Source organism: Haliotis cracherodii, unplaced genomic scaffold (assembly GCF_022045235.1).
Source record: "Haliotis cracherodii isolate W230 unplaced genomic scaffold, xgHalCrac1.p SCAF_1, whole genome shotgun sequence".
Taxonomy (NCBI): domain Eukaryota; kingdom Metazoa; phylum Mollusca; class Gastropoda; order Lepetellida; family Haliotidae; genus Haliotis; species Haliotis cracherodii.
In genome coordinates, this window is record NW_027266264.1 from 35875079 (window position 1) to 35889580 (window position 14502).

Here is a 14502-nt window from a genome sequence, read left to right on the forward strand (position 1 = left end):
ACGTGTAGTATAAATAATTGGAACACCAAGCAGAAACATGAATAAACAGATCAACCTAAGTTATTACACCCGTGTAAAATAAACAAATGGAACACCAAGAAGAAACATAGATAAACAGATCAACCTAAGTTATTACACCCGTGTAAAATAAACAAATGGAACACCAAGAAGAAACATGAATAAACAGATCAACCTAAGTTATTACACCCGTGTAAAATAAACAATTAGAACACCTAGAAGAAACATGAATAAACAGATCAACCTAAGTTATTACACCCGTGTAGTATAAACAAATAGAACATCAAGAAGAAACATGAATAAACAGATCAACCTAAGTTATTACACCCGTGTAGTATAAACAAATAGAACATCAAGAAGAAACATGAATAAACAGATCAACCTAAGTTATTACACCCGTGTAGTATAAACAAATAGAACATCAAGAAGAAACATGAATAAACAGATCAACCTAAGTTATTACACCCGTGTAGTATAAACAAATAGAACATCAAGAAGAAACATGAATAAACAGATCAACCTAAGTTATTACACCCGTGTAGTATAAACAAATAGAACATCAAGAAGAAACATGAATGAACAGTCATCTTAATCATTCCACAACAATGAATTTCACTGTGTCCAGGCAGGGAAGGCGGCCAGTGTTGGCTGTCACAGGTGTGATCTGGTACTGACCTGTCCAATCCAGCAAGCAACGTAACTTGGGTCAAGACTCTGGGCTACTTTGAACGCTTCATGGGCAAGCTGAAAAAGTGAAAAAATTGAGTGATTTGGGGATTACAAATATTCAGTAGATGTGTTCAATTTGAAACTGACCTTGATAGATGATTAACACTTACTTGCACATTATCATTCTTCAGGTACAATGTTCCCAGGTTGGTCCAGGCAACAACGTTCTGGAACAAGAACTGACATGGTCTAACACTGTATGTCACTGACACTATCACCTGTTCTGGACTGGTCAGTACCAGAGTTGGGTCGGGGAGAACCCCTGACAGGGCAGTGGGGTATATCTGTGTAAGTCCACCCTAGGGTCCAATCTCTGGTTAAAACAACTAAAATAACTGACCAGTCCTGTATTTACACGTACATGTATACACTAAAAGTAATTGACATTGTAGAAATAGGTGATGAATAAATTATCAGGGCTTCCTCCGGATATAATGCTCACTGACAAGATGTGTCAAGTGACTATCAGTGCCAGCAGTATGACGTACATTACTCTCCACTTCTATGGACTTGATGAAGCAGTGCTGGGCGAGCTCTGGCTTGTAGCAGTCTGTGGACAGCAAGCAAGTAGTGCATCATTATATTATATTCCTGGGAGGAAAGTCAAAACACATCACATCCTGCTCCAGTGTGGAGAAAAGGGTTAGGCAGACACAAGTGATGAACAAGTCAGTTTCAGAGTACACATCTCAACAAAACCCAACTCTTTCCTGGGGTGACTATTAACATCATTTTTACAATTGCAATAAGATGGGATAAAATCAGTTTAAATCGCTACTGCAATATTACTGCAGCATAGGTACAACTATTGCAGTAATGAAGTAAGACGAGTTCTATGGATGAACAACTTCTTTATTACAATTAGTGCGACGTTTCGGTGTAGATCCTAACACCTTTATCAAGCAAGTGATATTCATCAATAGAACTCGTCTTACTTCATCACACCATCTTCTAAATGCCACTGAAAGAAGTTATTGTAGTAATATTACGATATAGCTTGGTCAGCAGCTGTTTTGTCTTACAACATATATTTCCTTGCATTTAGCAAACCCTAATATGTCTGCCAGGTTGTAGGTTCAGCAGTCATTACTGCCCAATATCAGCTTAATTCCAGAATGTTGTGTCAATGCCTTCCCACATGTATATTATGGATCAAGTTGAACGGGTAGTGTAGTGGAGCACCAATGTTGACTATTGGTCGATTGATATTTTAACTTGCTTTCAATGTATTGACACACTGCCATGGACAACTACAATCAAGCCATAATTTGATCAATCGATTAACCCCTGCGGATTTCCAATGTAAAAAGTTACTCTTAATTTCATTCTATACAGAAACAGGTAATTAAGGAGCATGATATTTGTAAAGACCTATTCTGTTGCATACCCGTCAGCAGGCAAGGTATGGCAGGCTTACTCACATTTGGCACATACCACTACCCCCAGGGCATTCCAGTGGCGGAAGTTGTTGGGGTCAAGACTGATAGCTTTCTTCAGGGCCTGAATGGCTTTCTGGGATAGCTCTACTGATGCTGATGTGGACAGCTCTGATTGGTGGAAATAGTTGACCCCCAGGTCATGCCAGAGAGAGGCACTCTCTGGAATGCTCTTCAAGGCTCTACCATAGCACCTGCAGAAGGATCAACAGAAGTACTGACCAACAGTAGGTGTGTGTACTGTGGTCCAGTAGGACAACACTTGCGACATCATTACATTCCCATTATCAAAGAAGGGGGAGTAGGCTCTGACAATCTGTCTGTCAGTTCAGTTAAAGTTGTTAAAAACCGCCTTGTTTGTCTGCTCAATTCATATTTGATGAAGTAAATCTTCAGCTCTTCATTGCCCTATATACTAACACAGGGACAAAGACTCCGTATCACACGGGCAGTCATTACAATGGCAAGCCTGGTACCACACAAGCACATTTCCTACTCAAGTCCGATTCTTATGTAAAGTCAACTGCCCATGGGGGAATGTGCAAGTCCATATATCTTGCATTGTTATTTCATCTCAAGCTAGCAGACCAGAATCCTTTGATAATTTCTAAAAATAATTCACATAAAACCTCTACAGCAGCATAACTTGTAGAAGTATTTCTTACCTGGCTCCAACCTGCAGGACCTCCATCTTCCCCAGGGACACCATGTCCTGGGACGACTGCTGGACCAGCTTGGCAGGAAGCTGCAGACTAACAGATATAACACATCACTGGAGGAAGCTGCAGACTAACAGAGATATAACACATCACTAGAGGAAGCTGCAGACTAACAGGGATATAACACATCATTGGAGGAAGCTGCAGACTAACAGGGATATAACACATCACTGGAGGAAGCTGCAAACTAACAGGGATATAACACATCACTGGAGGAAGCTGCAGACTAACAGAGATATGACACATCACTGGAGGAAGCTGCAGACTAACAGAGATATGACACATCACTGGAGGAAGCTGCAGACTAAAAAGGATATGACACATCACTGGAGGAAGCTGCAGACTAACAGAGATATGACACATCACTGGAGGAAGCTGCAGACTAACAGAGATATAACACATCACTGGAGGAAGCTGCAGACTAACAGAGATATGACACATCACTGGAGGAAGCTGCAGACTAACAGAGATATAACACATCACTGGAGGAAGCTGCAGACTAACAGGGATATAACACATCAGTGGAGGAAGCTGCAGACTAACAGATATAACACATCACTGGAGGAAGCTGCAGACTAACAGAGATATAACACATCACTGGAGGAAGCTGCAGACTAACAGAGATATGACACATCACTGGAGGAAGCTGCAGACTAACAGGGATATAACACATCACTGGAGGAAGCTGCAGACTAACAGAGATATAACACATCACTGGAGGAAGCTGCAGACTAACAGGGATATAACACATCAGTGGAGGAAGCTGCAGACTAACAGATATAACACATCACTGGAGGAAGCTGCAGACTAACAGATATAACACATCACTGGAGGAAGCTGCAGGCTAACAGATATAACACATCACTGGAGGAAGCTGCAGACTATCAGAGCTATAGCACGTCTAACTAGACTTACACAGACATAGCTGGAAACTGCAGACTAATACGTACTACAGGAAACTGAAGACAAACATCGACATTAGAAGAAGTTAGTTTAGCTAATGAACTAAGCTCCAGTTAATTACAGTTCGAAGGCCAAGAAAAACCAATAAACAAGTTTGATATTAGAACACGAACCAGTAGAGTGTACAAGCAAGAAGTCAAGGGCACCACTGTGTCATCAGGTGGTGGGTCTGCCATACCTGAATGTCTCCGGGGCCAGAGGCTGCAGCACAGTACAGGCATCCCCCATCAGCTTCCACAGGCAGGACAAGTCCGCACGCTGGGACGCAGCTCTGACACAAACAGGGAGTTCATCATTCACATGTTCCAATATTTCATGCAGGTACACAGGGTGCCTTAACAAGACTATCTGACATTACAACCTGGCTCATTTACCTCGTTTCATCAAATTAGACATATTGGTGTATATAAGATTATGACACCTCCAACAATTAGTGTTAATTTGGGACGTATCTTTCCACCAAAAGAATACCAGGTAGAATCCTCATTCAAAAATATGCATATCTATTTACACTCTTTAGTCACATAATGAAGTTGACCAATAGCATCACCATAAATCAAAACCTGTCGTATCTGGACCACACCCATGACCTAAGGATGATGTAAAGGATACCTCCATGTCAGAATGATGACATCTGATTGGTCCATGTGATTGATAAAATACTTTATCATACATCCATGTCAGAATGATCAGATCTGATTGCTTCACGTGATATTGATAAAATACTTTATCATACATCCATGTCAGAATGATCAGATCTGATTGCTTCATGTGATATTGATAAAATACTTTATCATACATCCATGTCAGAATGATGAGATCTGATTGCTTCACAAGATAAGACTTAAGGATTTGGACATGGATATCCCCAGTGTAATGACTGAAGGATCATGTGATCATGGAGATCCCCAGTGTAATGACTTAAGGATGTGATCATGGAGATCCCCAGTGTAATGACTGAAGGATCATGTGATCATGGAGATCCCCAGTGTAATGACTGAAGGATCATGTGATCATGGAGATCCCCAGTGTAATGACTGAAGGATCATGTGATCATGGAGATCCCCAGTGTAATGACTGAAGGATCATCTGATCATGGAGATCCCCAGTGTAATGACTGAAGGATCATCTGATCATGGAGATCCCCAGTGTAATGACTTAAGGATGTGATCATGGAGATCCTCAGTGTAATGACTGAAGGATCATGTGATCATGGAGATCCCCAGTGTAATAACTTAAGGATGTGATCATGGAGATCCCCAGTGTAATGACTGAAGGATCATGTGATCATGGAGATCCCCAGTGTAATGACTGAAGGATCATGTGATCATGGAGATCCCCAGTGTAATGACTTAAGGATGTGATCATGGAGATCCTCAGTGTAATGACTTAAGGATCATGTGATCATGGAGATCCCCAGTGTAATGACTGAAGGATCATGTGATCATGGAGATCCCCAGTGTAATGACTTAAGGATGTGATCATGGAGATCCCCAGTGTAATGACTTAAGGATCATGTGATCATGGAGATCCCCAGTGTAATGACTGAAGGATCATGTGATCATGGAAATCCCCAGTGTAATGACTTAAGGATGTGATCATGGAGATCCCCAGTGTAATGACTGAAGGATCATGTGATCATGGAGATCCCCAGTGTAATGACTTAAGGTTGTGATCATGGAGATCCCCAGTGTAATGACTTAAGGATGTGATCATGGAGATCCCCAGTGTAATGACTTAAGGATCATGTGATCATGGAGATCCCCAGTGTAATTACTTAAGGATGTGATCATGGAGATCCCCAGTGTAATGACTTAAGGATGTGATCATGGAGATCCCCAGAATAATGGCTGAAGGCTTAAGTGATCATGGAGATTCCCAGTGTAATGACTGAAGGATCATGTGATCATGGAGATCCCCAGTGTAATGACTTAAGGATGTGATCATGGAGATCCCCAGTGTTATGACTTAAGGATGATGTGATCATGGAGATCCCAAGTGTAATGACTTTAGGATGTGATCATGGAGATCCCCAGTGTAATGACTGAAGGATTTGGACATGGGTATCCCCAGTGTAATGACTGAAGGATCATGTGATCATGGAGATCCCCAGTGTAATGACTTAAGGATGTGATCATGGAGATCCCCAGTGTAATGACTTAAGGATGTGATCATGGAGATCCCCAGTGTAATGACTGAAGGATGTGATCATGGAGATCCCCAGTGTAATGACTTAAGGATGTGATCATGGAGATCCCCAGTGTAATGACTGAAGGATGTGATCATGGAGATCCCCAGTGTAATGACTTAAGGATCATGTGATCATGGAGATCCCCAGTGTAATGACTGAAGGATCATGTGATCATGGAGATCCCCAGTGTAATGACTGAAGGATCATGTGATCATGGATATCCCCAGTGTAATGACTTAAGGATGATGTGATCATGGAGATCCCCAGTGTAATGACTTAAGGATGTGATCATGGAGATCCCCAGTGTAATGACTGAAGGATCATGTGATCATGGAGATCCCCAGTGTAATGACTTAAGGTTGTGATCATGGAGATCCCCAGTGTAATGACTTAAGGATGTGATCATGGAGATCCCCAGTGTAATGACTTAAGGATGTGATCATGGAGATCCCCAGTGTAATGACTGAAGGATCATGTGATCATGGAGATCCCAAGTGTAATGACTTAAGGATTATGTGATCATGGAGATCCCCAGTGTAATGACTGAAGGATGTGATCATGGAGATCCCCAGTGTAATAACTGAAAGATCATGTGATCATGGAGATCCCCAGTGTAATGACTTAAGGATCATGTGATCATGGAGATCCCAAGTGTAATGACTTAAGGCTTAAGTGATCATGGAGATCCCCAGTGCAATGACTTAAGGATCATGTGATCATGGAGATCCCCAGTGTAATGACTGAAGGATCATGTGATCATGGAGATCCCCAGTGTAATGACTTAAGGATGTGATCATGGAGATCCCCAGTGTAATGACTTAAGGATGTGATCATGGAGATCCCCAGTGTAATGACTGAAGGATGTGATCATGGAGATCCCCAGTGTAATGACTTAAGGATGTGATCATGGAGATCCCCAGTGTAATGACTGAAGGATGTGATCATGGAGATCCCCAGTGTAATGACTTAAGGATCATGTGATCATGGAGATCCCCAGTGTAATGACTGAAGGATCATGTGATCATGGAGATCCCCAGTGTAATGACTGAAGGATCATGTGATCATGGATATCCCCAGTGTAATGACTTAAGGATGATGTGATCATGGAGATCCCCAGTGTAATGACTTAAGGATGTGATCATGGAGATCCCCAGTGTAATGACTGAAGGATCATGTGATCATGGAGATCCCCAGTGTAATGACTTAAGGTTGTGATCATGGAGATCCCCAGTGTAATGACTTAAGGATGTGATCATGGAGATCCCCAGTGTAATGACTTAAGGATGTGATCATGGAGATCCCCAGTGTAATGACTGAAGGATCATGTGATCATGGAGATCCCAAGTGTAATGACTTAAGGATTATGTGATCATGGAGATCCCCAGTGTAATGACTGAAGGATGTGATCATGGAGATCCCCAGTGTAATAACTGAAAGATCATGTGATCATGGAGATCCCCAGTGTAATGACTTAAGGATCATGTGATCATGGAGATCCCAAGTGTAATGACTTAAGGCTTAAGTGATCATGGAGATCCCCAGTGCAATGACTTAAGGATCATGTGATCATGGAGATCCCCAGTGTAATGACTGAAGGATCATGTGATCATGGAGATCCCCAGTGTAATGACTGAAGTATGCATCTATCTCACCTGGTCAGATAAACCAAGGCCTCCTGACACTTGTCCCGAGCCAGGCCGTCCAGACAGGTGGTCAAGTGTTGCCGCGCCAACAGCAACAGGGTTTCACCAAGACCTGAACAGAGAGATGCTACTCAAAATTTACAGAAAACACTGCATATATGCATACTGCAGCATGACTATCAATGTAATATAGAATGTGTTACAGACACATGCTCTGAACTGTGTAACTGGGTGTTACGTGCAGTGTTACTGATATATGTAGCATCTCTACTTGGACAAGCTGCCCACCTTTGAGTGCTGGCACATAGTTGTGGGACTTCTCCAGGATGGTCTTGTACTCGGCCACAGCCTCGGGGTATTCTCCTAGGGTCTGCTTAATGCTGGCAATTCTGTAGTCAAACATGAATAGAGATTGTTATAGATAACCATTAAAAACATTAGTATTACAATGAAAAGAACACACTTTTTACAGGTGCCAATGCCAGTAAGTGATGTGAAAATTCTGTCCATGTTGAGTGGTTGAGTGAATAGTTGAGTGAGTGGTTGAGTGAGTGGTTGAGTGGTTGAGTGAGTGAGTGTTTGAGTGAGTGTTTGAGTGAGTGAGTGAGTGTTTGAGTGAGTGAGTGAGTGAGTGAGTGAGTGAGTGGTTGAGTGAGTGGTTGAGTGAGTGAGTGAGTGTGTGAGTGAGTGAGTGAGTGAGAGGTTTTATGATGATTATTGCCACATTCGAACACTATCATGAAGTGGGTTCCACACATCTTTAGGAAGTGACATTCAAGATGTTGGGTGGGTAGGAAGTAATCATGTACTCACTGGAAGAGACTGTACACCGATTCTGGGTTCAACTGTAATGAAAGAAGTTATGAGTCATGTTACATTGTTGAGGGTTCATGCCAATATTGGGAAACAAATTCAAGCACTTGTAAAGTAACTTTCATGTAACCTTTCACCACAGTCAAAGGCACTGTTAACAAATCAAGTACACATACATATTTGAAATGTCCAGGTGATTACAGGTTGTTGTTTTTAAACAGTCAGATTGCTGTATGAACAGACACATTCCTTTTACAATGGTTTGCACCTATCATTTCTACTATTACCGCTACATTGATCATTTTCTTAAGTATAAGTACTTAAAAGGTGCAATGGATTTCATAGAATTCTTAGACTCTTTACCCACCATGCCCACCAAAACACATTGCGCAAAAGTCTTTATGATCTTCGATCAAACACCCCTACACCATCAATCAAGACAATAATTATGTCTCCACAACATTTCTGCTTCATTGTACATGTTATAAAATGTCAAAATCAGACAAGAAATTTGTTCTCAAATGTACCTAAAATGAGCACTGATTTTGACCACACTATATGAGTGATTATTGTTTTATGCCATTTTTAGCAATATTCCAGCAATATCCCGGCAGGGTACACCAGAAATGGGCTTCACACATTATACCCATGTGGGGCATCAAAACCGGGTTTTCAGCGTGACGTATGAACACTTTAACCACTAGGCTACCCCACCTCCCCACCCCACACAACATGAAACAAAGCCGTTTGGTTTGTGGTATATATACTTGAAATCAATACTTGACTGTAACATCTCCCTGACTACTTCTGTCCTCACCTCAGCTGCCTTAGTGAAGGTCTTGAGAGCTGCTGTGTAGCTCCCCCGGTGCAGGTAGGCCTCGGCCAAACACTCCCACACATGGCTGACAAAAGGAAAATGGTGATTGTAGTAGCTGCCTGTAAATCATCATCTGGACATCATGTCCCATTCTGTCAGGGTATGATGACACTCAATCAGCCAATTCACTGAGGAAGTGAGTGAGTGAGTATGATTTTACGCCGCTTTTAGCAATATTCCAGCAATATCACAGTGGGGGACACCAGAAATGGGCTTCACACATTGTACCCTTGTCGGGAATCAAACCCAGGTCTTTGGCATGACGAGCGAACCTTTAATCACTAGGCTACCCGACAGCCCCTCACTGATCTCCTTATTTCAGTTGCCATGTGTGACAAGAATATCTTCACCCGGGATCCAGAGGAGGGAAATGTGAAATGTACACATGGTTACAAAGACGAAGGCACAAATCCAGGGCATCATTGGAATACTTTACCTTCCAATACCCTGACTTAATATAAGTTTAACATTTGCATTACTTTACATAGTCTCTCCACAGCCAGAGTGAATGATGAAACACTTAAAGCAATTATTTAATATCCTATTGCAAAAAATACAGAAACAGGTATTGTGACTTTTATACATATGTTCCATCATCTTTTCATAACAGTCATCATATATATGATGCATCTGTCTTCTGTCAATAATGATTTTAAAACACTCCAACTGACATGTTATATTCTGCTGTGTCATGATAATGCTTAAGTCTAAGGTCCCATTTCACAAGCAAGTAGCGCTACCACTGTCGTAAGTTTATGTTAAAGTTTAGGAGTTACTGTCGTACTGCGGTCACTTTGCTCTATGACAGTCATCACTCCAATACTTTAACATATATCCACCAGTGGTAGTGCTAAGACTGCTTTGTGAGGCAGGGACCATGTTATAACATGGGTACTTACTTGTCTCGGGGGTCTGCTCTGAGCGCCGCCTGGAATGATGCCACGGCGATGGTGGGGTCGTCATGTCGCACCTGGTACAGACCTAGCCTCAGCCAGGCCCACTTGCCACTAGTCATACAAACACACATTTTGAAAAGAATCCTCCACAAAAAACACTGTTGCTTATACTGTTGTCTAAATCTTAATGCTGTGATTAAAGCTGAATCCTACTGTAGTGCTACATATCGTACCACATTAGCAGTTTTGGGGTCTTTTTGTGTGTGAAGACAATGCTTACCAGTATGGGTAAACATTTTTCCACAATTGAAGAACATCTTTTCAAACTTAAAAATAATATTTCCATGCTATGAACAAATCCAAGTCACATCTGATAATACAGATATTGGTTGCTACAATACCAATACAAACTGTTTAATAGTTACATCCCTAGTAAATAGTTCTACTTCAAGCAAACAGTTGGCCTGCACTCACCAGCCAGCATTGGCCTGACTTGTAGCAGCCTCCAGAAGGGCCCTGGCTTCCTCCTGCAACCAGTAACATCACTACAGGCACAGCTCTATAGCGCAGCCTGTCATCAACAGGGATCTTTGTTATGGATTGGAAGTTGAAAAATCATGGACTGGAATTAGCCTTTCATCCCACCTGACATTAGTGGCCCTGTGACACAAGTGGCCCTGTGACATTAGTGGCCCTGTGACATAAGTGGCCCTGTGACATAAGTGACACAAGTGGCCCTATGACACAAGTGGCCCTGTGACACAAGTGGCCCTGTGACACAAGTGAGCCTGTGACATAAGTGACACAAGTGGCCCTGTGGCAATAGTGACATAAGTGACACAAGTGGCCCTGTGACATTAGTGGCCCTGTGACATAAGTGACACAAGTGGCCCTATGACACAAGTGGCTCTGTGACACAAGTGGCCCTGTGACACAAGTGAGCCTGTGACATAAGTGACACAAGTGGCCCTGTGGCAATAGTGACATAAGTGACACAAGTGGCCCGGCGACAAAAGTGGCCCTGTGACAGAAGTGGCCCAGTGATAAAAGTGACACAAGTGGCCCGGTGATATAAGTGACATAAGTGGCTCTGTGACACAAGTGGCCCTTTGACACAAGTGGCCCTGTGACAGAAGTGACACAAGTGGCCCTGTGATATAAGTGACATAAGTGGCCCTGTGACACAAGTGGCCCAGTGACATAAGTGGCCCAGTGACACAAGTGGCCCTGTGACAAAGTGGCACAGTGACAAAGTGGCCCTGTGACAAAGTGACCCTGTTACAAAATGGCCTAGTGACAAAGTGGCCCTGTTACAAAATGGCCTAGTGACAAAGTGGCCCTGTTACAAAATGGCCTAGTGACAAAGTGGCCCTGTTACAAAATGGCCCGGTGACAAAGTGGCCTAGTCACAAAGTGGCCCTGTTACAAAATGACCTAGTGTCAAAGTGGCCCTGTTACAAAATGGCCGGGTGACAAAGTGGCCCTGTTACAAAATGGCCCTATGGAGTTTTTTTCTCTTTGAAGAAATAAAGTTGTTCATCATGCCCTTATACAAAGCATTTGTCGTCTTTCAATAATGATTAATACATTTCACCTGACATCTAATAATCTGCTATGTCATGATCACATATTCCAATAACCAGGGCCCAGTTTCACACAGCAACTGTAGTGCTATAACAGTTGTAACTCCTATACTTCAACATGAAGGGGACGCCAACAATAGGCTTTGATAGTGAGGAGAATCGGACACTGTGCTGGTCTTTGGCATGACAAATGAAGGCCTAAATGTCTTGACCAACCCAACACCCTTATTAGAAGACTTTATTTCCATCAAAACAGTTTAAGTTATGACTTACATCTTCACCAATGGCGACCAAGATGTCACAGAGTGCAGCTCCAGCCTCCTCATTAGCAGGGTCAAGGTCGTACGCCTTCTGATAGCAACGCTTGGCTTTTCTGTTTAATAGTGATAAAAAGAATGTGAAAAAAACCAGTCAGATCAGGATAACTGAAGTTGACAGCTGAATCAACATCACTACCACTGCCAGTTAACATCAAAAGAAGCCATGAGCAAACTAAAGGGAGTCAACTCGACCCACAGGTTGAATACGTACACATTCTGCTTCTGCACAGTGGCGTAGAAGTGTCCCAGGTAGAGGAATATGTCACTATTGTAGGGGTCAAGTTTGGCTGCCTGAAACATGATAAACATTTATGTATGATGTGCAATGTCATTTTGTTTCAATGAACATACATATCAAGTATTATCTTTAAGTGTATTATCAGATGCTGTAGTATCAGTGAAGACAGACCTGTGGATTTCAACTTTCAATGTGACACTGAAATCCTTAAGTCAATCAAATGTTGGCCACATGGGCCTTAAAACCCCTAAAACATCTCTTCTACAGCCCCATCTTGAGGAAGGACTTGAAACATCTCACCTGCACCTCTCACCTTAAAGAAGGCCTTGAAACATCTCTCCTGCACCCCTCACCTTAAGGAAGGCCTTGAAACATCTCTCCTGCACCTCTCACCTTATAGAAGGTCTTGAAACCTCTCACCTGCACCCCTCACCATTAAGAAGGCCTTAAAATATCTCTCCCTCACCTCCCACCTTAAAGAAGGCCTTGAAACATCTCTCCTGCACCCCTAACCTCCAAGAAGGCCTTGAAACATCTCTCCTGCACCCCTAACCTCAAAGAAGGCCTTGAAACATCTCTCCTGCACCCCTCACCTTAAGAAAGGCCTTGAAACATCTCTCCTGCACCCCATCCTGGCCTTCAGTGTCTCGGAGCTGCCACAGGACTCGCCCCAGCATGTACTGGTGTCCACTCACATCGGGGGCGTCCTCAGTCAGCTTCTCAAACCTGTCACAACAGACAGGCCCAAACTGTGCAACTTCTAGGTAATACCTAAACAAGCTTTGATACCATCTCTTTGAGGACTAATTGAGTTCACAAAACAATGTGCAGTTTAATTGTTATACTGATTAAGTACTGGATATGAAAGTATTCTGATCTGTGATGATCTGTTCTTTTAAGGGTATGACAATCAACTTCTGCTTGTGAGTTAAAACTTTTGTATATAAATTTCAAACTGTAAACAATAATAATGCCAAGTGTTTCCTACAGTGAATCATCATATGTAGAGTTGCATTACATGATAAACGTGGATTAATGTAGTCATTTTGTTTCAGTAGATAATGAACTATTGAATGTAACAGTTGCTAGAAGCGTGTCCTACCGTGTGAGCGCCTCCTGGTGCTTGCCCGTGTGGAACAGGATCCGGCCACGGAGGGCCTCTCTCTCACCATCAGTCTCTGGCACATTGCCCAGGTGGTGCTGACAATACACATTCACAAATGGGGAATAAATTATGTTAAGGTTTAGGTTTCATATCAGGTTAATTTGATAATTCTGATAGTATAAACATTATCTTTGAGTCCTTGATTGGCATTTTAAAGTGGGTACGAAAAAATAACAAGACATTGGAATGACAACTTCTGAAACAATTTCAACATTTGAGAAAAAATGGTTTGCTTGAGCCCTATGTGTTGAGTAAGGATGTAATTCCCTCATACAGTTGAAGAACAAAACTGCATGCAGATCAGTGGAATAAAGTGTTGGATAAAATCTTCTTCCGTTCTCTTTGTTTCATCTCTTTTCAACAATGACCTTTTTAAAACTGATGATAAGTTTTGTAAAGCAGAAATAGCATGATCATGATGATTTCATGGAGAGGTGTCTTGTTGACTGACATGAGTGAATGCTACAGTCAGCAATATTCCAGCTGCATCACCAAATAATCTCATCAGCGCCGGCCGCAAACTAGTGGTTGACAACATGAGCGATGATTCACACCATCAGGGCCTGAAGACACACGTTGCAACATGGTTGTCATTAGTTTGGGTCTTTACACGTCAGTTTGTAGGGCACCTCTTCTGCCCTGGTATCCTCACAGGGGTTTTGTTGATGCAGTGGAGCAAGGACTACAAGGCCTTGTCATGCTGCTATCTGTCCTAACTGGTTCCCCTCACATTCATCTACACTAACCTGTGCATCTGCTATATTCCCTTGCTTCAGACAAATGTATACCAGGAGGCTTCTAGACTCTGGACTTTCAATCACATCCTGAAAATTGAGTGAAGAAATTAAACCCCAATCTGTACATGTTAGTAATAGCTTTAATTAACAAAGGAAATAAAACTTAAAAGCTCA

At 42.3% G+C, this 14502-nt stretch overlaps 1 protein-coding gene across 1 annotated transcript in view; it reads right to left on the reverse strand.

The window, feature by feature from the left end:
• The window catches only part of LOC139463957 (superkiller complex protein 3-like), a 38688-nt gene that overhangs the window by 13753 nt on the left and 10433 nt on the right, over positions 1-14502 (reverse strand). Inside the window, exons 12-28 of the mRNA XM_071245429.1 lie at positions 14338-14415; positions 13529-13626; positions 13020-13152; positions 12400-12479; positions 12142-12241; positions 10760-10812; positions 10289-10396; positions 9330-9414; positions 8513-8544; positions 7988-8088; positions 7709-7811; positions 4044-4136; positions 2849-2935; positions 2169-2377; positions 1236-1297; positions 858-914; positions 694-762 (exon numbers count right to left, since the gene is read on the reverse strand). Coding sequence (XP_071101530.1) covers positions 694-762; positions 858-914; positions 1236-1297; positions 2169-2377; positions 2849-2935; positions 4044-4136; positions 7709-7811; positions 7988-8088; positions 8513-8544; positions 9330-9414; positions 10289-10396; positions 10760-10812; positions 12142-12241; positions 12400-12479; positions 13020-13152; positions 13529-13626; positions 14338-14415 — 1548 coding nt within the window. The remainder of the gene's footprint in view (positions 1-693; positions 763-857; positions 915-1235; positions 1298-2168; positions 2378-2848; positions 2936-4043; positions 4137-7708; positions 7812-7987; positions 8089-8512; positions 8545-9329; positions 9415-10288; positions 10397-10759; positions 10813-12141; positions 12242-12399; positions 12480-13019; positions 13153-13528; positions 13627-14337; positions 14416-14502) is intronic.